The sequence below is a fragment of the Fukomys damarensis genome, unplaced genomic scaffold (assembly GCF_012274545.1).
Source record: "Fukomys damarensis isolate Sample0158 unplaced genomic scaffold, DMR_v1.0_HiC HiC_scaffold_24, whole genome shotgun sequence".
NCBI classification, from domain to species: domain Eukaryota; kingdom Metazoa; phylum Chordata; class Mammalia; order Rodentia; family Bathyergidae; genus Fukomys; species Fukomys damarensis.
Window position 1 is genome coordinate 9,918,423 of NW_022900936.1, and position 22,307 is coordinate 9,940,729.

The 22,307-nt window shown below is 43.6% G+C and overlaps 1 protein-coding gene and 1 long non-coding RNA gene across 2 annotated transcripts in view; one reads left to right on the forward strand and one right to left on the reverse strand.

The window, feature by feature from the left end:
* Positions 1–5: 5 nt before the first annotated feature.
* Positions 6–22,307, reverse strand: part of Il10rb (interleukin 10 receptor subunit beta) — a 24,393-nt gene continuing 2,091 nt past the window's right edge. Inside the window, exons 2-6 of the mRNA XM_010608658.3 lie at positions 19,076–19,233; positions 16,317–16,483; positions 12,382–12,529; positions 9,241–9,398; positions 6–404 (exon numbers count right to left, since the gene is read on the reverse strand). Of these exons, the coding sequence (XP_010606960.1) occupies positions 84–404; positions 9,241–9,398; positions 12,382–12,529; positions 16,317–16,483; positions 19,076–19,233 (952 nt within the window). The 3' untranslated portion in view covers positions 6–83. The remainder of the gene's footprint in view (positions 405–9,240; positions 9,399–12,381; positions 12,530–16,316; positions 16,484–19,075; positions 19,234–22,307) is intronic.
* Positions 12,264–13,019, forward strand: LOC117287492. The gene is made up of 2 exons (XR_004518785.1): positions 12,264–12,466; positions 12,962–13,019. It is a non-coding gene; the product is annotated as an uncharacterized LOC117287492 (long non-coding RNA).

A 22,307-nucleotide genomic window follows, 5' to 3' on the forward strand; every position in this document is an offset into this window, starting at 1 on the left:
CTTGAACTCGTGGACATTCTCCTACCTCAGCTTCCCCAGTGCTAGGAATGTAGGCGGGCGTCACCACCACACCTGGCTACAAGCTAGTCCTCTGGTTGTCTGGACAAGTCCACTGTCTGAGAGTTGTAGATCTGGTGTTTGCTCAGGTGGTCCTGCTGATCTCCCTCTGAGGCAGACTCGGGGAGAGGAGGATCAGTAGGTACTGCTGAGTAGGTTTCCTCCTTGGAAGGTAGCTCTGGGGGTCCTGGTCCAGATGGGGCCTCAAGGCTGCAATTGTCACCAGGATTCTGCTTGCTGTTTTCAGAGGATTCTGTAATGACACTTAGTTTGTCGAAAACTTCACTCTCACCGGAGAGTGGGAAGGAGAAAACCAGAAGTGTGCCATGATGTGGGTGGCCCAAAAACTGCAGAAGAAAACAAAAAGAACAGTTAATTATCAAAAGTTCCCCCACTTTTCTTTCTGGGCTTGCAAGACTTTTATGCAGAACTTCTGGCTTGGAAAATGCTGTTTTTAAAAATGTAACATAAGCTGAGCATGGGAGCACACACCTGTAATCCCAGCAGCGGGAAGTGGAGTGTTATGGCTGGGTCTAGATGTCCCCCCTAAAGCCTCACGTGGTCACAGGTGGGGGAGATGACTGGATCTACAGAGTGTGACACTGGGATTGATTCATGGTGCAAGGCCAGGCTCAAGGGCACCAGGATTAAGGGTGTGGGTGCTGCCTGCCCTAAGTAGTCTGGATAAAGTAAAAGGGAGAGAAGAGGCTGTTAAGGTTTCTTGTTGCTTTGCTTCTGTCTGGATAGCATGAACGGTTTCTCCTCTGTGACACCGCTCTTCCTCGGAGACAGCTGATTATGGACTGAAACCTCTACCAACTGTGAGCTAAATCAACCTTTCTCCTTTTAACTTTAGGTGTCGAGTACTTTGTCTCAGCAATGAGAGAAAAGTAGCAAAGACACTGAGGCAGAAGAATCACTGCAAGTTCAAGGCCAGTTCGGGCTACATAGCAAGGCCCTGTCTAAAAAAACAGTTAAGCTGGTAAATCTTTTCTTTTCTTTTTTTTTTTGGTACCAGAGATCGAACTCAGGAACTTGTGCTTGTGAGGCAGGCAGCGGAACCACTGAGCTAAATCCCTGGCCCAAGAATCTTGTTCTGTGTATTTTATCACAATTAAAAAGATGTGACAATGAGGCATACAACTCATTTACTAAGTGCTTACAGGTTGCCCATAATACTTCTAGTCTCAGTACCCCTCCCCAGGGGCAGCAGGGCTGGGGATCGAACCCAGGGCTTTGTGCTGTTAGCCTGATCACAATACTGTGGGGCCAACACAGCCTGGCTGTCATTTCTTCCAGGAAGCAGGAATGCAGCAGGTCCTGGAAAAATCTGTCTTGGAATAACACAGAGTATCTCCAGCATGTCCTCACCCTTAGTTAGGAGCCTCTCTGGTGTCCCCAGCATCCTGTGTGTCCCATGATTTCAGCCCTTAGCCTTGTGCCAAGGTATGGTACCCAGGAACCAAATGTGGCTGTGTAATTTGGCTAGTTCGAATCAATGTGTACTGTAAGTGTGAAATACATACGGGTGTTGAAGGTCATCTGTGAAAAAGAACATAAGCTATCTTAACAACTTAAAAATGCATTGCTTATATGTGAAATGATGCTCTTTTAGATATATTGGGTACATAAAGTACACTATTAATGTTCATCTCGCCTGTGTCTTTTTACCTTTTATAAATGTGTCCACTAGCAAATCTAAAATGTATGTGGCTCATGATACATTCCCACAAGACAGTGTTGCCTCAGGACATCTGATGGGCACTGACTCGCCACAGCACGTCTCTCCCATGCACAGGGCCAGTTAAAGACAGGGACCACAGTCCAGCCATCCTTGTCTCAGTACTCTGAATGGTGTAGCTGTGCATACACTGCCAGAAATCTCTGTTGATTTTGTGTTCTCTGTTCATCTTCCACAGGGGTCCAGGAATGAATCCCTAAATCTTCGGGATTCAATGGAGAAACATTCTTTAAAGCTTTGCATTTTAACCCACAGAACTTCCTTGCTTTCTTCCTTAATCCATCTGGCTCTTCTCTCCATAATGTCAAGTTTTCTCTCAGCTGGAGTGGAGGATGCCTGCCTTACCTGCTGGTGTGGACCTGTCACTATTCCCCTCCTGGCCCTTAAGCAGCTCATGAAAGAGTGGGGAGGCCAGGGGTACTATGTCCAGATCCCTGCTGGGCCACAGAGGAAGCTAGGAGAAGAGGAAGCTCTCTGAAACCTTACATCCAGGAGACTGGGCTAGAAAGTACCACTTGGCTCTCCTGGGCAAGAGCAAGGCAAGGAAAACGAGAAAATGCATTAAATCTCAAAAAAGCAAGTCTCAAGCTGAGTCTCCTGGTTGGACCCACAGAGACACAGGTGGCCAGCTTGTCATGGTTTATACCTAGATGTCCCCCTAAAGAACCGTGGGATCATAGGTAGGACTTTTGGAAGGTGATTAGATTATGGGGGCTGAAAGCTGGCTCACTAGTAGAAGGTGGGGTCTAGTGGGAAAAGGTGGATCCCTGAGGGTTTACCTCCTTCCCTACTTCCTCTGTTCACTCTCTGCTTCCTGCCTGCCATGCTGTGAGCAGCTTTCCTCCGCCATGTCCTTCTGTCATGCCTTCCTGCCTTGCAGCCAGTGGGTTATGGATTAAAAATGTGAGCCAGAATAAACCTCTCCTCCTTTGACTTGTGAACATTGGGTATTGTGTCCCAGTGAGGACAAAGTGATTAAAACATAGCTCCTAAAACACAGCTCAATATTCTATGATGGATAAGTTTCCCTATTGCTTTTTCATCTCAAAGTCTCCCACCCTGCAAATCTCCCTAAATTCAAATGACTCTACGGGTCATGGTTAACCCACTTTTTTGTTTTTTTGGTACCAGGGATCGAACTAGGGTCCTTGCATTTGCGAGGCAGGCAGCGGAACCACTGAGCCAAATCCCTGGCTTAACCCACTTTTAAGCGATGAGCCAAAGTTGAGAATTTGGTGATGTGGGGATCCCGATCTGCTCTGTAGTTTTTTCCACCCTCACTATCTCGCCCTGCTCTAGCACCCCAAACCCTTTTAGCTCTCAGCTATTATGGGGCCAGTGAGCCTGGGAGGTGACAGTTCTTTCCAGCTGGTCCTTGGATGATGATAAAATTTGTCTTGGCTTTGATTTGCCATCTGTTCTTTCCTGTCTGACTAATTTCTTTGATGGTGAAGCCAACTAGCAAAAATAGGTTTATTTTTTTTCTGGTTCTCTGTTAACAAAACACCTTCTGCCCATAGCAAAGGGCCTGACCTTCATTTTGCCTGTTCCAGTTGTGGCTTTGCAGAAGCTCAGCCAGGAGTTTTCCTGACTCTTTCTGGTGCTGTAGGACTTGAAGGTGCTCTTTTAGAAGAAACACTTGTCTGCGGGCACAAGCACCACTTTCTAAGCACAGTGGGTGCTGTCCTGGGCTGCCCAAGTCCCCTGGAACAAGCATGGGGCCACTTATTCTCAATTTCCAGTGGACAGCTGAGATGGCCAGAACTGAGTCCCGTTCCAGGAGCAGACATGGGCCAGGGAGCAGGCAGCCCTACCCACTCCCCCAGCCTGGTGAGTCATCTACCAATGAATATGCTGACAGAACCCGAAGCTCATGTGATCTAGCAGATCCTCAAAGAGTTTATGGTGAGAAAAAGACTCAGTACAGTTCACAACCAACTCCAAGAGAAGAATCACAATGAAGATCCCAGAGTTCTGGGCCAGGCTGAGGCATCTGCAGCAGATCAGTATATCCTGTTTCAACAATTCCTGGCCAAGACAGAGCCTAGACCATGGGATACTAGGTGATCACGATGCCTCGAAGGGACCAAGACGTAGTCACTTACAACACCAAACTAAATGAAGCTGGGAAGTCACAAAAGGGAAGTCTTCAAGTACAGTTTGCCTGATAATAGGAAGAACTACTGCAAAAGATCTTATAAAACCACGACTTTGCACAAAGGCCACCTCTACTGTGCAACTATGTACAGACGCAAGTTACGGATCCTCAGAGCCAGGATGGTTGCTACAAAACAACCTATTGGACTTTACTCATTTTACCTTTTTTTATTTTTTTGGTACCGGGGATGGAACTTGGGACTTTGCACTTTCAAGGCAGGCAGTGGCACCATAGTTCAATACCCACCCCCCATGCTACCATCCACTCCCTTGGGGGAATTATTCCCAAGGAAATTCCTTATTAAGCCATTAGAATGGTGATCTCTATCTCAGAGCTCATTTCCTGAAAAATGAGACCAAAGATAGGTACTTGGCAAATTTTATTTTCAAGTGACAGTGTTAAGTTATCCCTCAGTTATGTATAGGGATGGGTGCCAGGACCCCTTATGGATACCAAAATCCTTATATAAATATATATTTTTTCTCAATGAGTTTATTGGTACATTTTAGGTATACAGTACAGTTACATTCATCATTGGGATCTTGTGCCTTTACATGACAGGTCTTGGTTCTCATTTTTTCCCCTTGTCACTGCCCTCCCTTGACCCCCTCCTCCCCTCCCTATTTATAAATATTTTATTTCCATTTTCTCATATTTTTTCTTTCTCTTATTATCTTTCCACTACCCTTCCCACTTCCCCTACACCTTTAGCCCTTTTCTTTCTATTTCACATTGTCAATTATCTCATTAGGATCTTATGTACTATTATGGTTTATTCACACCAGAGATTATTTGGTATTTACACAGTGTGACTTACTTATTTCACTTAGGAGTATATCCTCAAAATGTATCCATTTTCCTATTAATGAATCTAATTTCTCATTCTTTATGGCTGAGTAGTATTCTATTTTATAGAAAAAAACACCTTTTCTTTACCCAGTTTCCAACTGATGAGCAAATGGGCTGTTTCCAAGTTTTAGCTGTTATAAGCTGTGCCGCTACAAACTTAGGTGTGCATATATCATTGATATGATTCTTTTAATTCTTTTGGAAAGATATCCAGCAGAGGGATGGCTGGGCCAAATGGAACCTCTAGTCTCAGCTCTTTGAGGTATCTCCATGTTGATTTCCATAGTGGTTGCACCAGTCTGCACTCCCACCAACAATGGAGAAGGGTTCCTTTCTTCCCACAACCCCACCAACATTTGTTATTGTGTGATTTCTTGGTAACAGCCATTCTTTGTGGGGTGAGATGGAATCTCAGTGTTGTTTTCATCTGCATCTCTCGAATGACCAGTGATGTGGGACATTTTTTCATATATTTCCTTGCTGCTTTTACTTGTCTGAGAAATGTCTTTTCATTTCAGATGCCCATTTTTGAATTGGGTCCTTATATTTGGGGGGGGGCTGATTGTTTTGGGTTTTTTATATATTCTAGATAAGAGTCCTTTGTCTGAGGAACAGCTGGTAAAATTTTTTTTCCCCATATTTTAGGTTGTCTCTTAGTTCTGTGGGTTTTTTTTTTTTTTTTTTTTTTTTTTCTGTGGTACCGGCGATCAAACTCAGGTCCTTGCACTTGTGAGGCAGGCCACCAAACCGCTGAGCTAAATCCCCAGCCCTGTTGATGGTTTCTTTTGCAGTGCAGAAGCTTCCTAATAAGATGAGATCCCAGTTGTTGATTCATTCTGCTAGTTTCCATGCTACTGAGGATTTGTTCATAAAGTTTTTTCCTACGCCAATGTCTTCCAGAGTTCTGCCTAACTTATCTTCCAATAAGTTTAGTGTTTCTGTTTTAATATTTAGATCTTTAATCCACTTGGATTTTAATTTAGTGCATGGTGAGAGATAAGGTCCTAGTTTTAATCTTTTGCAGGTTGAGATCCAGTTTTTCCAACACCATTTATCAAAGAGGCTATCTTTCCTCCAGTGGGGATGGTCAGCTCCTTTGTCAAAGATGAGGTAGCTGAGTGCATCTGGAGTTGTTTTTGTGTCTTCCAATCTGTTCCACTGATCCTCAGGTCTGTTTATTTGCCAGTACCATGCTGTTTTTATCACAGTGGCTTTGTAGTATAGTTTCAAATTGGGAATTGTTATACCCGCTGGATGGCTTTTGCTATTCTAGGTCTCTTATAGTTCCAAATGAATTTTTGGATTCTTTTTTGTAGTTCTGTGAAATATAGTGTTGGAATTTCAATTGGCATTGCATTGAATCTGTATAGCAGTTTTGGTAGTATGGTCATTTTCACTATGTTGATTCTTCCTACCCAGGAGCAGGGGATGTCTTTCCATTTTCTTATATCCTCTTCAATCTCTTTTTTTCAGGGTGCTGTAGTTTTCAGTGTAGAGGTGTTTTGTTTCTTTTGTTAGGTTGATTCCTAGATACTTCATTTTTTTGGATGCTATTGTGAAGGGAATTGTTTCCCTAATTGCGCTCTGAGTGAGTCTGTCATTTGTGTACAAGAAGGCTATTGATTTTTACGTGTTGACCTTGTATCCAGCTACTCTGCTAAAAGTGTCAATTAAGTCTAGAAGTCTTTTGGTGAAGTTTTTTGGGTCTTCAATGTAGGGTATCATATTGTCAGCAAATCATGACAGTTTAACTTCTTCCTCTATCTTTATTGCTTTTTTTGTCTTATCTAATTGCTATGGCTATCGAAGAGGAGTGGTGATAGTGGGCATCCTTGTCTTGTTTCTGATTTTAACTTGAAGGTTTTCAGTTTTTGCCCGTTTAATATGATGTTGGCTGTTGGTTTTTCATAGATAGCCTTTATTAAGTTGAGGTATAGACCATCTATTCCAATTTTTTGCAGGGTTTTTATCATGAATGGGTGTTGAATTTTGTCAAATGCTTTTTCTGCATCTATCAAGAGGATCATATGGTTTTTGTCCTTGACTTTGTTAATATAGTGTATTACATTGACTGACTTACGTATGTTGAACCATCCTTGCATCCCTGGAATAAATCCAACTTGGTCAGGATGTATGATCTTTTTTTTTTTTTTTTTAAAGGGAACAGGCCTTTACTAGTCTGGCCAGATGGCACTCCCAGAGCCAAGCAGCTCAGGGAGGTGCCAGCTCAGGGGCTGAGGTCCTTTTTATAAGGGGATAGGCAGAGTGAGGTCTATACTCAAGATGCTTATGGAATGTCAAGGTTTTCAAAACATTCCTTCTGGGCAGAAAATGAGTGAAACAATCTATCTATTTACCCAGAACTACTAAATGTTCACCTGTTAATTTACATTAATCCCAGTTGAGACTAGGATTTAAGATTACAAAGTTATGCAGTCCCACATTCCCCACTGGTTTTAGGTAGAATCAAATCCTTGATTCATCACTTTACTTAAATTTTTAGCTAAGGGGTCATAGCAATTTGTAAAGGCATCTTTTTAGACAGATAAGTTGGGGATTAGGATGTATATCTTCTTGATGATCCTCTGTATTCTGTTTGCTAGTATCTTATTAAGGATTTTTGTATCTATATTCATTAACGAGATTGGCCTGTAGCTCTCTTTTTTAGTTGCATCTTTCCCTGGTTTGGGAATCAAAGTGATACTTGCTTCCAGGAATAAATTTGGAAGCATTGCTTCCCTTTCAATTTCATTGAAAAGTCTGAAGAATAATGGCAGTAGTTCTTCTCTAAATGTCTTGTAAAATTGAATCTATCAGGACCTGGGCTTTCCTTTGTTAGTAAATTTTTAATTTCATTTTCAATTTCACTGATTGTAACTGAGGTGTTTAAAATGTTTTTATCTTCTTTGTTCAACTTTGGTAATTCGTAACTATCTAAAAATCTGTCCATTTCTTCTGTGTTTTTCATTTTATTTGAGTATAGGTCCTCAAAGGAAGTATTAATGATCCTCTGGATTTCTGTTGGATCTGTTGTGACTTCACCTTTTTCATTTCTGATTGCATGGATCTGAGCCTTTTCTTTCCTTTTTTTTGGATAAGGTTAGCTAAAGGTTTATCGATTTTATTTATTCTTTCAAAAAACTAACTCTTCAATTCATTTATTTTTTGTATCATTTTCTTAGTTTCCACTGCATTGATTTCTGCTCTATTCTTTATAATTTCCTCCCTTGTTTGAGCTTTGGGTTTTTCTTGCTCTTAATTTTCTAGGAGTCTAAGGTTTATGATTAGGTTGTTTATTTGAGCTCGCTCTGTTTTCCTAGTGTGGGCATTCAGTGCTATGAATTTTCCACGTAGAACTGCTTTCATTGTGTCCCATAGATTCCTGTATGTTGTAATGGCATTTTCATTTATTTGTAAAAACTGTCTAATTTCTTCTTTAATTTCATCTGTGATCCAGTGATTGTTCAGGAGAGTGTTGTTCAATTTCCATGTGTTTGTGAAGTTGCTATGATTTCTTATGCTATTGATCTCCAGCTTGATTGCTCTATGATCTGATAATATACAGGGAATCACTTCAATGCTTTTGCACCAAAATCCTTATATTAATCAGTGTAGTTTATGTATGTAACCTATGCACATTCTACTGTATACTCTCAATAAAGTCTAAATTACCTATGCAACCTACTACAATCTAAATTCAGGGATTTGGCTTAGTGGTTCTGCCACCTGCCTCGCAAGTGTAAGGTCCACGTTCGATCCCCAGTACCAAAACAAAACAAAATGTTATGCAAATCACTGTAATGCTGTATCATATAGGGAATGACAAGTGAAAAGGCTTTGTACCTGTTTAGCATAGATGCAATTAAAAGATATTTGATCTACAGTTGGCTGAATGCACAGATGCAGAACTCACGCATACAGAGGACAGACTGTATACACAGAATTTCATCTTTTAGGGTCTCTTCAGTCCTGTAATCTTTAGCAAGCTGCATTCTCCTAAACCTTTTGAAAATAGCTTCCCTAAAGTCTAGCATATACTTCCTGGTATTCCAAACCTGAAAACAAATCTCTCTCTCCTCCCACTCTCTCCCTCTGGCTTTTCGCTGGTTCTTAGCCATGAGCTTTCTCTTTCTCATCCTCTCCAGTGTGAGCTCTGCTCTTTCCTTTCCAGCCTCAGAACCATCACCTTTGCTCCTGGTGGACCAGGGCTTTGGGCAGTGAAGGCAGAGAAGGAGCAGTGTGCATGCAAGTCCACAGACGGCTTCTGGAACAAACTCTGGCCTCCAGGTTCCCGGAATGGGAACAAAGGAATGGGCCAGCACATAAGATGTGTGGGATTCTCCCAGAAAACGCGGAGAATTAAGTTGCCCAGCTCTATGGGACAACTCTTTCCAACCAGGGTTTTCCAAACTATGTCTTGCTACACGCTACCTACCTCCTTCAGGTGCTGTGGAAGAGAACTCCCGGGTGAGAAGGTGTACTTGGTCTTCTTGTAGACATACCACAGCAAGGCAAAGCACCCCAGGAGCACGAGCAAGACCACAAAGACCGAGACTATAAGGATGAAGGCCACCAGCCAAGACGGAGTCGTGTCTGCAGGGATCACGGGGTGGATTAAAGTCTTGTCATGCACAGGTTGGCCAGTGATCTTAAGAACCATTTTCACCAGTCCCTGAAATCAGGCCCACACATTCATCCTGGATGGCACCCCAGAAATGCAGGCTCTTTGGAGAATCCAGGGGTTCTTAGTGCGTTTGATACCCTCCTATATTCTTTAAAGGTTGGTTTCTGCCATTATTGCTGATACACTTAACAAGATTTTAAGCAAGAATTCAGATCCATTTCATCTATGCACAGGGTGGCACTGGGCTACCTGTGGGTGGATATAACTCCTCTGCCCCAAAGCAGCAAGCAGACTCCTTGTCCCTGAGCCCAAGGGAAACAGAGCCTGGGGGCAGGGGGCTGGTACTGAAAATCACAATCATTCTGTGTACTGAAAACTTCAAGAAATCTGACCAAGCCCAGGAAGGAATCTAGCAGCCTGAGGCCACAGGGCCATGTCCTTGAGTGGGATCTGGAATCTGGATTTCCTGTCTGAAATCTTCAAGGCTGCTTAGAGTGTAGTATGTCTTGGCCAACGCATCGCCACAGACTCCTGATCTTAATCTGAGAGCTTTTACTAAAAACTGCTTCCATTCCACTGTCACTCTTCCCTCTGTCCCTTTGAGATGTCCGTGTTGTCTCCTAAAACCCAGGAGTGTCCTCTTCGAGAACCTGAGAGCCATTCTTTTGAAACCACCAGGAAGGACAGTCCCTGTGGGACAGCAGAAGCCTGACTTTAATAAATGCAGTTAGCAGACATGGGAGGCCTAATGGCAATGGATTTACTTTTATAATTATTATTTTGGTAGTACTAGGGATTGAACCCAGGGCCTTTACACTGAGCTGTATCCCCAATATTTTTCATTTCTATTTTGAGAAAGCATCCTACTATGTTGCCCAGGCTGAGCCAACCTTGTGATCCTCTTCCCTGAGCCTGCTTGCTCCCCTCCTTCTTCCCTGTAAGACACACAGTCTCCTCTACATAAAAGGAGCTCAGCTCTGTATTGGGCTGCTGTTGGATACGTTCGGGTTTTATTGCTTTAGTCTCATTTGTTTATTTTTCATCCTGGTCATTCCTGGTCTCAGCTCCTTGTTCAGCACCAGGCTGCTTATCCAGCTGCCCTGGCCACCTGGCCTCTGCATGCCTACCTCTCGCTGATGAACATCACCTTTATAAGTGAGGCCAAGAGAACAAACCCTGCTTGTTTAAGGGAAAGTCACCTGAAAGGGACTGTTTATGGGGAAAATGCCAACTGTCCCTTGGACAGGACAGATCAAGGAAGCCTGAACAGGTGCACTGGCTTCAGAGCTGCATCATCTGCAGGCATTTGGTGGCATCTCGGGGCACTTGTCATGGTGTGTGGCTCACAGTGGACACTTCTTAAATATTGGCTTGATGGATGGAATATGGGGCAGAGGCTGGGAGGGACCTGCCCCATCTCTGTCTCCCTCCCTCGCCCTCCTGTGTCTGTGTTTTTGCAGGACTCTCGCAGTTCCCCACGAATTCCTGTTTCAGGGACCAGAATCAGCGAGTGGTTTCTATTCCACTTTCGCTCTGTTCTACTCAGTAGTTGTTTCTCTTCCTTGTAAATGTGGGGTGGGCTAGATTCTGGCTGATAATAGGTATGGGAACCTGGCACCCCAGCTCTTGAGACGACTCCAGGCTTTCGCTTACCCACCATCTCTCAGGCTTCCATTAATATGTCAGTTCTCTCACGTGGCACATGTCAGAGTCACCAGGAAGGCTTGATGAAAGCACACTCAACTAATCCACATCAACATCACGACATCTTACTGATATAATTAATAACTTTCCCCTGTTTCCCTACTATCCTCTCCCATGCCCCCCTCCCATTCCCTTCCTCTTGTCTAACAGCCTTCCTTCTACTTTCACATCATCTTTCTTAGATTCCACATATTGGGGAAAACACATGGCACGTGTCTTCCCGAGTCTGGCTTATTTAACATGATGATTTCCAGTTCCATCCATCTCCAAAAGAAGGTCTTCAGTGGCTACATTTTACCCTTTCTTTTATAAAATGCTTTAATTTTATGAGTTAATGGGTGATCACTTACATTCACAAGTTATTTGAGTTACTGCATTTATTTATTTGTGGTACGGGGAACTGAACTCAGGACCTTGTGCTCCGGAAGCAGGCACGGCTAAATCCCCGGCCTTTCACAAGTTATTTGAAATATTTTTATTTTTAGTCAAACTGTACACCTCCTGTCACGGCCTGCGGGGACCTGTGCGTATCTCACCTTCCGTAACTGAGGTTGCTTTTATTATTAACTATTTGTTATGATTTATATATTATGGGGAGATATCTGAGTCACAAACGCTTTTCACCTAGCACACAACTACTGCACATCTGCACATAAGTGATCAATGTCCTGGCCAATGGGCCTTTTCTTTCTCTTTGTTTTAAGAAACACCAAGTGTGGGTGGCTCTCTGCTAGACATCATGGTCCCCCGTGGTCTCCAAAGCACCATGGTGAGGTCCTGGCTCCATATTTCACCAGGGGACCTGATATAAGTGGCACTGGTGGAGGGCAGTGGTAAGGTTTCCAGTCTCTCTTCTCATGACTGCATGACTGTGCCCCAGGAAAGAAATTTTGGGGGTGTGTGGCAGAGCTCAAGCTCTGCTGGTGATCTTGGGATGACCCAGTAGCTTTCTCCTGGGAGTCTGTGAGGGCAGTTCTGGTAAAGGAGACCTAGGGAGGCAAACCTCAGCTCCCAGTTGGACAACGGCCCCATCAATCCCTTGGTCTAAGCGAATGGCGGCCTCAGAAGGGAGGGGCGGGCTTCTCCCCCCTGACCAATCAGGGCTGGAGACCACGCGGGGCGGTGCCCACTTCTGAACCTGAGGGAGTTAGAACCGTTGGGGTGACTTCCGGTGCCCAGGGGTGGGGACTGCACACCCTGCTGCAGTACTCAGCAGCAGCATTATAAGCTGTGCGTCTCACAACTCACCGTCCTCGGCTGTCCTCTCACACACAGGCGCACTCCATTCCCCAGTTTTGTTCCGATCAGGAAGAAACCCTCGAACTTGAATGCAGTAAGTTGTCCATGGCTCCAGGTTCCGGATGGTCTCAAAGTCGTACTGAACAGTGACCTGAAACTGGTAATAAGATGAAAATAAGACTACGCCTCAACAGTGAAGGGAGAGCATTTTTTTCCTCATCTTTTTTCTCTTCCCATATTGAACAGTTATAAACTCTGCTTTAGGGTTAAAACAGGAAAAGGCAGGTACACGTGCTTCTCCCAGCTCATTCTGGGGAACTGGACACCACTGGAGAGCACAGCAAAGCCTTTGATGCAGACAAAACGCCTCCATGCTCTGATTCCGTGGCTTAAACCATCCCAGTTTCTTTTAAAAAGGGAACCCCATTTCAATGGAATGAACTAAGTCCCATAAAAATCTCATTGCTGGTATCAACCCGTTGTCCCTGGCAATGCAATCTTATTTGGAGTTAGGGTGTTTACTGCGGTGACCGGTTAAAATGAGGTTATGAAGGTGGCTCCCTAATTCAACATGACTGGTGTCTTACAGGAAGACGATGGTAGAAACCAGGTGATAACCCCGACAAACCGAGTAGCACCAAGGATTGTCAGCAAACCCGCAGCAGCTAAGAGAGCGGCTTGGAACAAATCCCTGCAACTTCAGATGCAGCAGACCCTGCAGACACCTTGATCTCAGCCTTGTAGCTTCCAGAACTGATAGACAGTACATCTCTGTTGCCTTAGCTACTGGATCTGTGGTAGTGCCTTAGAGCAAATACTAGTATAATGGTCCCAGGCAGTAAAGATCGATGTGATTTGTTTTTTCCTAAGAACATGTAGAATTCTGATCTCAGCTGCGTGGGCTGGGTCATCTCCTCCTGAGGTCCTGGCTCACTTGAAGACCTCTGCTCTGGCGGCTGTAGTTACATTTCATCTCAGCTGAACCTGGATGTAGGACTTCACAATTAATGAGGTATTTCTGAATTTGAGAAGCTGAAATAGTTCCTGGCAAATAAAGGGAACTAAAGAGTATACAAAGTGAACACAGACTTTTTTTTAACTTCAGCGATTGTTTGTTTCTTTTGGGGTCTGGGCTGTTGACAGCTTGTCAATGTATTTTTTTTTTTCTCATTGAGTTTATTGGTACTTTTTAGGTATACAGTACAGTTACAGTCACCATTGGGATCTTGTACCTTTACATGACAGGTCTCGGTTGTCAGTATATTTTTATCGCATGAGAAATTAAGCTCATTGAGGGCAAGAAGTGAATTATTTCTAATGATACATGAAACAGACGTAACTTTTGTTGCTCGTGGTGTTGTTTTTGTTTTTTTGAGACAAGGTCTTGTTATGTAGGTCAGGCTGGCCTTGAACTCACTGTGTAACCCAAGCTGGCCTTTGAACTCCAGGCGATCCTCCTGCCTCAGCCTCCCAAGTGCTAAAATTACAGGCGTGTGCCACTATATCTGGCACATAGTATAACTTTTAATAAGTCATTTAGAAAGCAATCAAACCAACCAAACCAAAGCAAAAACCAAAACACTGATCTTCACTGCTAATGTCCCTAAAAATTTACAATGTAGTTTTTCAAAGACTAAACTCACAGGTTGATCCCTAAGTGGCTACCAGGCAAGGACCTGAAAGGTCTGTCTTAAGTCACCCATGAGGCTATTTCCGTCCTCTTACTTCTAGGAAGTTTCTAGATTAATGTTCTCACTTTCTCCCATGAGAAAGAAATGGAATTTGTAAAAGCCCTTTGTGCTGTTAATTTAGGGAATTAACACGGCACTATCTCGGAGATATCTAAATACTAGCTTATAAAAAAGGAGCTATGGGGCTGGGGATTTAGCTCAGCGGTTCGGTGGCCTGCCTTGCAAGCACAAGGACCTGAGTTCAGTCCCTGGTACCAAAAAAACAAAAACAAAAACAAAACAAACAAACCAAAACCAAAAACCAAAACCAAAAAACAAGGGAACCATATAACCAGTAGTGGTGACACTGCAGGCTCCTTTCAGGGGGCAACTAAGGAGCAGGTGGCCTTCTCAGAGTCTGTGCATCATACTGAAGAGTGCTTTTCTTGCTTTCTGTTAGTGTACACTGGTTACACAGATGAATGGGTTTCACTCTGGCAGATGTGTGCTGCACGTAACATACTTGCATCATTTCCTCTGTCACTCCCTTCGCCCCACTCCCTGCTATACACTGGAGGTTTCCACACAACCTGGCAAAGAGGGGAAGACAAACGCATGACCAGGTGCCTGTGCCATGCACATGATCTAGTGAGGCGAGACTGGCATGTCACGCTTGGTAGAGGAGGCACTCAGCCATGGTGACTGTGCAACCGGATCCTTATGTAGAAGATAGTGTAACCCTGGAAGCCAGTCACTGGGTCTTCAGTCCTAGGACTGAGCAGAGACACCTGCACCTGCTAAGTGATTAGGAAGCTAAATATTCTGTATTGCCGCTTTCCAGGCATACACTTCCTGCTGTCTTGACTATAAGCAAAACTGCCCATTTTGTGAAGGAGGCAGATTTCCTGCATACCACGGTTTGAATGTACGTGTCCTGCTCAAATTCATAAGTTGAAATTTAATCCCCAAGGTGATAATATTAAAGTCCTGTGAAAGAGCCCTCAAGAATGGGGTTGGTGACCTTATTAAAGAGGAGCGAGGCTGCTGTTCACCTCTTTTACCCTTTCACCTTCTAAGGACACGGCAGAAGGCTTTCACTGGGAAGCAGAGACCCAGCTCTCACTGGACTCTGGTGTCTTGATCGTGGACTTCCAGGCTTCAGAATCATGAGAAATATCGTCTACTGTTTATAAATTATTACCAAGCTTGTGGTATCTTACTATCAGAGCAGAAGCACACTAAGACGCTACATCATTCAATGGAGAGTTTTGGGGGAAAAGTTAACTTGATTTGCTTTGGTTATGCAGTATATGTGTGTAAGTTTCATGACATCATCGTAAGGCAATAAACCTGGGTTATCTCTTCCTTCCAAACTCTTGAGAATTAGCTGATTAATATATCTTATATAACAGATATGTAAGTCAGTTTAGGACCATGAATATCAGTCAGCTCTAAACTACTAAGTTTGACCCTGGATACATGAAGAATCCTGGGTTCCTCAAGAAGGGCAGGGAACCTCAGGAAGTGACCATATACATTGTTCTAGGCAGTGGCACAAGTTTTACCTTTTTGATTTTGTTATCAAATTCCTCAATAATCCTATGAAGTAGGGTATTCTAATCCCCATTTTATTAATGAAATAGGTTATTAAGCCCATTTTGTAGACCTGGGGAAATCAAGATTGAGATCGCTAGAGACCCATGGTGGCAGGGACATATTTTGGTCAGGTCTTTTAGCTCCAAGCCTGCGTTTTGAAAAAAAAATTATTCCCCCAGAGAAGACTGCAACAGAGAAAATGGGTAAGAAAGGTAAAATGTGATACTGTTTACCCAGCATCCTGGGATGGGGGTGCTATGAATTCAGGGTACTCATATGCAGTATGCATGGGGCACCGGGATTTGGTGCCGAGAAACAGCAAACATTCAGCTGATCCTCTGCTTCAGCTGACCCCAACTTCCCCCATCCAGTTGCTGACTCAGACCTGCTTCTTCTGCAACTTCCCTTCAAGAGAGAAAGGTTAGCTGCTCTTATGTAGAATACACCCTGCAAGTCCGATTTATGTATCTCCCTTGGGAGTCTGGGAAGGTTGAGCCCAAAATACCAGGAATCCCACAGCTTGGGAAGTTTATGGCTTTGAGAATGGGACCTAGATCCCTCTGGGCCACGGGTGCTGTCACCTTGCAAGACCTCACCTGGGTGGACTCCTGGTCTCCTCTATCATCATGGCCTCAGACTGAAACTGCACAAAGCATGCATATGACTAGGCAAGCGTACCTTCTCATCAGTGCCGTTTTTCCAGAATTGCACATTATAAACCCACGAGTCATAAATCTTCCTCATGGTCCATGTGTAGGGTTCATTTTCAAGTTTAGGGGCTAAGAAGCGCATCTGTAAAGAATCAGCAAGTGCTTCTACATGTACTGCAGGAGGTCCAATAATGGCTAAGTATGAGAACGAAGGAAAATGACAATCAGAACCACATTTTACAAACTTTACTTTAGCATTAAGTGTTCACAACTGCGCGGGACAATCAGTTGACTAAAGTACACTGCTGTTGACAGAGCACTGCTATGACAATGACTGAAGTGGTTAAGGATAGATGGATTTGATTTCCTTAAAGAAACCTGAACAATCTTTATTAAACAAGTTTAGTCCATTTATGTTTATTGCAATTTCCAATATATTTAAAAGTATTCCTACTATATTATTTTATGCTGTCTATAAAAATTGCTTTTTAATATTTTATTTTATTGGCTCCTTCTCCTTTTTATGAGCCTAAATTTTCTTTTCCTTGCTGGGCTGGAGGCCACAGATGGTATTTCTATTATCTTTTCTGGTTACCTTTATGTGTTTAACACATGTAGTTAACCATGTATTCTTCCAAATTATCTTTCACTAGATACTCATGTGACTGTCCCTCTCACTTCCTCTGGCTCTCTGGTCAAATGTTACTACCTCACAGACTGTGTCTCATCACCCTATGTAAAGAGTAGCTCCCATCTCTTCCTATCCTGTTAGCTTGCTTTGGTTTTCTTGAGAGCCACAGCTACAACTTGCCATAAAATACCCATCTGTTTGTTTATTATCAGTCTTTTGATGAGAATAGGCATTTTGGTCTTTGCTGTTGTGGTTTCAACACTAAGAATGTGCCTGGCATACAGTAGGTGGTCAGTAATAACAGACACTGAAGGAATAATAAATGGCTCTGGGAAACTGCTGTATGAGTCATGTCCTGTATTCTTCTTTGGCCCTGATACTTTTGGGGGAGATGCTAATAAGCCCCTTTCTACCATTCTAATCTGCTAGTCTGAAAACTGAACAAAACAACTTGGTAGGTATTTTTTCAAAGCAAGTCTGAATAGGTTTTTCGTGATATCTAATGTCTAAAACATATAAACTTCCAGAGGTGAATATCTAATACAAGGTAGGTATGGCCAAGAGCCCGAACACAGGAGCCTGAGTTTGAATCCTTGCTCTGCCACTTACTGCCTGTGTAAACCTTCAACAAGCTGCTTAACCTCAATTTCTATAGAAAATGTCCTCAAATGGGACTTAGGGTAGGGTTTGTTTGTTTGTTTCTTTTTTTTTTGGTACTGGGGATTGAACTCAGGTCCTTGTGTTTGTGAAGCGGGCCGCAGAACCACAGAGCTAAATTGCCAGTCCTGTTTGTTGCTTTTTCAGACAGGGTCTTGCTGTCTTGAGGGTCAGGCTGGTCTTGAGCTCCCTATGTAGCCCAGGTTGGCCTTGAATAACACTCATGGCAATCCTCCTGCCTCAGCCTCCCGACTGCTGAGATTACAGGTACATGTCACCATGCCAGGTTCCATGCACATTTAACTTAAGACATTTTTGACATGTGATGGTGTTATAGGAATGTAACCCCACCGCAAGTCAAGGAGCATCTGTAGCATGTTTTGAAGACTTGATTATTTGAGTCTGTATTCTTTTGTTTGTTTTTACAAAGAAACCTTTAGGAAAGATTATGTAACTTTGATAATTTCTGACTCCAGAAACAGGTATTTGCTGTTGTTGTGTTTGTTTGCTGTGATGCAACTGGCATCGAGAGGAAGGACACCGGCTACATCCTCTACCAGAAGGTGGGAACTGTGAGAGTCACTCAGGATTGGGGCAGGGACTGACAGAAAGATGCCTCCCTGGAAAGAACCCTTTCAGTGCTTCCCCCACTGCTCCTTGAGGGGCTGGACCTGAGCTTTGCTGCAGAGGACCTTGTAACTTCTCAATCCTTTATACTCTCTCAGTTGTTTCCATTGGTTTAATGTTTTTAATTCCTGATGTCCCAAATAGGGTCACCTTAGGGCTTCTGGTAGTGCTGTGTAGCCTTTGATTTATCCTGGGAGAGTCTGAAGTTTCCCAGCCAGCCTGCCCAACCCGTCTGCTGCCAGCAGCGTCTCTCCCTCCTGTCCTTCCCGTGGGCAGGGTGCCTGACTGCATCTGCCTCCACACCTGCCTTGACTCTTTGAAGTCACAGTTCCAAAAATGACTTCCTCCCCACAAACTGCCACCGGAATCCTTCTAGTTCTTTGCATTAACAGCACTGGCCTCACTCAGTCACACTCTTGAGGCAGTGAAGTTATTAAATGTATAGTAGTTATCTTATTGATGATACATGTATTCTTTCTTGTCTCACGCACGAACTTCTTTGTTTTTTGGTGCTGGATATCGAACCCAGGCCCCACATAAGCTAGGCAAGTGCCTTTCCACTTCACCACATCCACACCCCTTTTAAAAACTGCAGACAGGTTCTTGCTAGGTGGCCCAGATTAGCCTCACATTTGCAATCCTCCTGCCTCAGCCTTCTGAGTAGCCAGGATGACAGGCATGCACCACTGTGCCCGACTGCCTGTGAACTTCCTTAAGGCCACAGCTCTCTCCGTTACATTCCCTAGTGCCCTTGTGCAAAGCCATCCCATTCACAGGCATTCAAAGAATTCTTGTGGACAGACCAACCACCGTGGGGAAAAACCCAAGACAAGATGATGACATACAACACAGTGAAAAACAGGATAGCTTACTGTCATCCACGGGACAGAAAGTGATGTTTACCCAGTCCGACTGCTCGTCTGCAAACTCTGCCCTGACTCTCAAGGTGTGGTCCCCGTACTTGGAAAGATTTGAGAAATCACATTCCGTGGAGGCCGTGCTCTTGCATACTTCTTGGAATTTCTTATAACTATACAACCAGAAAGACAAAGTCACAAGAGCTCTAACTTCAGTCTCCTGAAGCCGACTGGTATTTTTATACCCTTTGTACCACAGACTAATGGATGTTAATGAGAGACATGCAAAGTAATTCTTAATGATCAATCTTGATGACAGAATGCATAATTCAAATTAGCATTTCCCAAACTATGCTTTGGGGCTTTAATGACCCTTGGATATCAAGGCATTTCAAAAATAATATACTGCATGGTCAAATAGTTTGGGGGGTAACACTTAAAAGTATAAAAATAGGTATCTTTTAAAATTTTTATTTTTCTTAGTATATATTTGCAGTATATAATACATTCATTGTGCGGAGCTGGTACATGAACATACACATTCTTGTTTTCTTCCCCTTCCTTTCTTTTCCCTCCCCTACTTCTTCCATTTTTTGGTCCCCTTTCCCTCTGCAACGGATCTCTAAAAAAAGGTATCTTCATAACAGAACTTTCAAGGGACTTTAATATTTTAATAAGCATGTGCCTCTCCAAAGAGATTGTGTATTCCTTGATTGTGTATTTCTGAAAGCACAGGGACATGATTCATGACATGCGGATATCCACAGATTAACTAAAATAACCGTATTGTTATGATATGAAACGATGTCCTAAAATCATCAGCATTGCAATAATTCTGGAAAAATTATAAGGCATCACATCAACCTCGGCAGAACAGCAACCCCAACTGCACCCACCGAAGGGAGGGTGGCAGCAATGACACATGAAGGAGAAAGAGGATTACATTTGGAAGTATGCACTGGCAGTAAAGCAAATTCTGTGTCTAATGACTTCACCCACGGCGGCCTGAGCAGGTGTCATTAGCTCCAATGACCAGAGGACAAGGCTCCCTTCTGGGAGGTGCACAGGTTGTCAGTCTGGTCCCCACTGCACCTTCCTGTCTAGGCGCCAAAGCCATCACGGCTGCCCTAAAAGTGACAAAGATGGTGATGGTGCTGGTGATAAGAACAATAACAGCAACATTAATGGAGCTTGGGGACTGCGTGTGGAGAGCCTGGCGATGCCTAGCCACACGCAGGTCTGTTCGATTTCAGAGTCCTGGGGGCTGCGTCACACTGCGTTGCATTCTTAGTGACATCCAGAACAACCCACTGCAAATAGGGTAGGCACAAATGAGATCTTATTAGCTTCCAATCTGCTTTTCCCGCGTTGTATACCACAAACATTTTGTTAATCAAATCAACTCTTCATGGCCGTCCATCATCCCATTATCCAGGAACTCCAGAGGTCATTTGACTAAGGGTTTTCTCACATGTGGTCATTCGTTGTGTAAGCTAACTTACCAGTTGCTGGACACACACAGCATTTCAAAAGTTGTTTTACAATAACGTCTCTTTCATTAGGTTATTTGTATTGAATTTATAAATATTGTTCTCTGCAATTAAATAGGTAATAGGACTTGTTCCTCATATTTACATGAAATTATTGGTTATTCCCATATTGAAATCACCAATCCATCCTTTAAAGGGCTCCATTCTACAGTAACCTCAAAGCACATGTTACAGAGAACTCGTATGTGCAACTACTCAGGCTAAATCCTAAGCAACCGTTTATGGAGCCACAGAAGAGCAATCAGGTCTTTCAAGCTTGATCTCTTCGCCAAGGTTATGCCCAGCACATGCTCTGTTCTACCTGGAGTTCCTGAGCTTTCAGGAAACCGGGGGGCTCAGGCAAGACTAGAGGTCAGTACCACCACCTGCCCCCACACCATTACCAAGTCACAGGGTCCTCTCTTCTAAAAGACAACACCCTAAACCAAGCACAGCTGCTGCGCCAGCAGGCAGGCAAGGCACAGAGCCACAGGAAAAAGTTACAGGGAAGAGAGGAGGTGCTGTGCTGGGTTTCGGTTTGTGACCTCTGAAACTCATGCGGGAGTCTAGTCCCCAATGAGGACGGCAGAAACTTAGTTAATGGTGGTGCTTACAAGAGAGGACTTCTGGAGGGATTAATCTAGATGAAGCCATCAGCATGGAGCCTCCGTGACTGAATCCTGGTGGCTCCAGAAGGAGAAAGAGACCTAAGTGTACACACACGTGTCCCTGTCTCTCACCATGCAATGCCCTGTACCACCTTGGGACTCTCCCAGCAAAAAGGCCATTGGCAGAAGCAGCCTCTCAGCCTTGGATCTCTACAGGTGCGAGCCCAAATAAACCTCTTCTCTTTATGAAGTACCCACCTCAGGCATTTTGTTATAGTAATGAAAAGCTGATTAATACATGAGGGAAGTTGATTTTCCACGGTGAAATCTCTGTGGTTTTCCAGATGGAGTAGAAAAAACAGAGATAAAATGATAGAAACATGCAGTACTAGATATGCATCCCAGAAGAAAAAAAGTTGTAAAATGACCCTTCTTTAACTGTTGCATTCTGGACTGTAGACGATTAAAGTACTGCATCAGTGTTAAAGGTCTTGAACTGCACTCTGTGATGGAAAAGATGATCCTAGCTTTATGGAATAAACATTAAAATGTTAAGGGGCAAAGGTGTGATGTATAAGAGAAAGAGAAAATGTGGTGAATATTAACAAGTGCCGGATCTGGACAGAGATATCTGGAAGATTTTAGTAGTACACTCAAAAATGTGAAATGTTTTTGTGGTGGTTACGGTGGAGTTTCACCTTGATTGGCTTTGGGGTCTTCCCCAGGGACAGGTGGAGCACACTTCTAGGTGTATCTGGGTGGGTCATGGAGGGTGGCCTTGGGGTCTATGTTTGGCATTTGCCCCTTCTGCTGTGGCACTGTTCCTCTGCTACGCTTCCTGGTCACCATGAACTAAGTAGCTGTTGTCTGCCAGGTCTTTCTGCCCTGGTATCTCTGCCTTGAAGCCAGCCAACATTGGACTGAAACTGCCAGCAAACTAATCCTTACCTCCTTTAAGTTGTATTAGGTATTGTGTCTTGGTGACAAGAAAGCTGTCTACTATGATTCTGCTAATATGAAATAATAATAATTTTGGTACCGGGGATCAAATTTGGGACCTTGCACTTTCAAGGGCAGTTGGTGGAACCACTGAGCTAATAATTATTTATA